The sequence below is a fragment of the Mus pahari genome, chromosome 18 (genome assembly GCF_900095145.1).
Source record: "Mus pahari chromosome 18, PAHARI_EIJ_v1.1, whole genome shotgun sequence".
In the NCBI taxonomy this organism is placed as follows: Eukaryota; Metazoa; Chordata; class Mammalia; order Rodentia; family Muridae; genus Mus; species Mus pahari.
The window spans coordinates 23,771,850-23,773,565 of record NC_034607.1 but is presented as its reverse complement, the minus strand read 5'-3'; the positions used below and the strand labels follow the sequence as shown (position 1 = coordinate 23,773,565).

The 1,716-nt window shown below is 51.1% G+C and overlaps 1 protein-coding gene across 1 annotated transcript in view; it reads right to left on the bottom strand.

Annotated features, from left to right (window-relative positions):
- The window catches only part of Catsperd (cation channel sperm associated auxiliary subunit delta), a 38,718-nt gene that overhangs the window by 4,562 nt on the left and 32,440 nt on the right, over positions 1 to 1,716 (bottom strand). The window contains exons 17-18 of the mRNA XM_021218480.1: positions 1,389 to 1,441; positions 772 to 846 (exon numbers count right to left, since the gene is read on the bottom strand). Coding sequence (XP_021074139.1) covers positions 772 to 846; positions 1,389 to 1,441 — 128 coding nt within the window. The remainder of the gene's footprint in view (positions 1 to 771; positions 847 to 1,388; positions 1,442 to 1,716) is intronic.

Sequence of the window (1,716 nt, the reverse complement as noted above, 5' to 3'; positions counted from 1 at the left end):
GATTAAAGGCGTGCACCACCACGCCTGGCTTGATTTTTTTTTTTTAACTGATTTTTTTTTTTTAAAGTGCTTGAAATTTTAGAGCTTGGAATGTTTAAAAGTTGAACTGTATTCCTAAATGTGATATTAATATTAAAGTAAGATACTGGGGACAAACAAGAAAGGGAAGGTTGTGGGTTAATACTGATGTACTTGTGTGTCAAGTTGGCAAGGTGCCCATTGTCATAGCTGGGTGTTCGTCGGTGTCATACAAGCCGGGGTCATCTGCGAAGAGGAAACCTCAGTTGAGAAAATGCCTGTGGTGCCTTTCCTGGACTAAGGACTGAAGTGTGAGGCCCAGCTCCCTGGGAATGGTGGCACTCCTGGAGGGCAGCTGCTGTTGAGTGACTCAGGAGAACAAACTGAGCAAGCCATGATGGGGGTGAGCAACAGCCTCCGTGGCCTCTGCAACAGCCTCTGCCTCCAGGTTCCAGCCTTGAGCTCCTCTTCCCCAGGGTGCTGGTGGTGACTATCCTATCATTAGCCACAAAAAGCTAACTGATATACCTGAGGGCCGGTGGCTAAGGCTTCGCTTTGAGGCAACGGGGCCATATCCAAGGAGAAGCCTTGTGAAGGGCCCCCTGCACAGCAACCACCCCCACTAGCTCCTGCATTTGCGTGGTGTTTGCACCGTGCCCCTGAGCCCATTCAGTTTTAAATCAATCACCCTTGTTCCCTGGGGACTCTCTCCCAGGGTGTGGAGGACTAGGAGGTGTACAGCGTGGGACTTACTTCTCAATGGTGTAAGTATAATTCTTCTGCAGCTGCACGGGGCTCAGGATTCCCACGGTGCAGGCGGAGATCTTGCTGTAGTGGAGAGATGAGGGCAGACCCAGCAAGGGGACTGGAGACCCAGAGGGGATATGACAGTGGCGGCGGCAGGGCACAGAACCAGAGGGTCACCAGCCAGGCTGGGGGGGGGGGGAGCTGGGACTCCTGGCCCCGGCTTTGGAGGGCAGGCACTCCTGATGAAGCCAGGAAGGATCCCAAAGCCTTCTTAATCAGTTGAAAATCTGAGGCTAGAGAGATGGCTTACAGTGGGGAGGGGCTCACAACCATGTGTAATGCCACTTCCAGGGGTGTGACACTGTGGTACTTTGAAAGAACTTTTACTTTCACACCCACACTCACACATGTACACACACACACACACACACACACACACACACGCTTACCCACTGCAGCTGGCTAATTCCCTCCCGGCCCAGGACGGGCTGTTTCCACGGATGTAGGGTTTTGAGGTTCTGACTTATGATAGAATCATTAAGCATATACAGAAGTAGATGAACTGCTATAGTGATGGGCCAGCCCCACCCTGCCTCCTCCAGCACCAGGGCTCTTACACTTACTTTTGCACAACAATTTTCTTTGTCATGTCACAGCCAACTGAGATGAGTGTGGACTGCAAGTAACCGAGGCAGAAAGGTGGTCACTCACTCCATGAGGAGTCACGGTCCGCCCTGCTGTGCTGGGGTACTAAGTGGGACAAGCGCTCACACCTGATCCTGACACAGTGCCTCTCAGTGCATGCCTCATCACCCCAAGTTGAAGCACTGTCCCCAGGGAACACCTCACCCTTCCCCTCCCCTCAAAACTGCACAGCCATACACATTGTAATTTTGTGTAAAAACTGCATCCCTTCTCCTTTTTTTTTTTTTTTTTTTTTTTTTTGTTTTT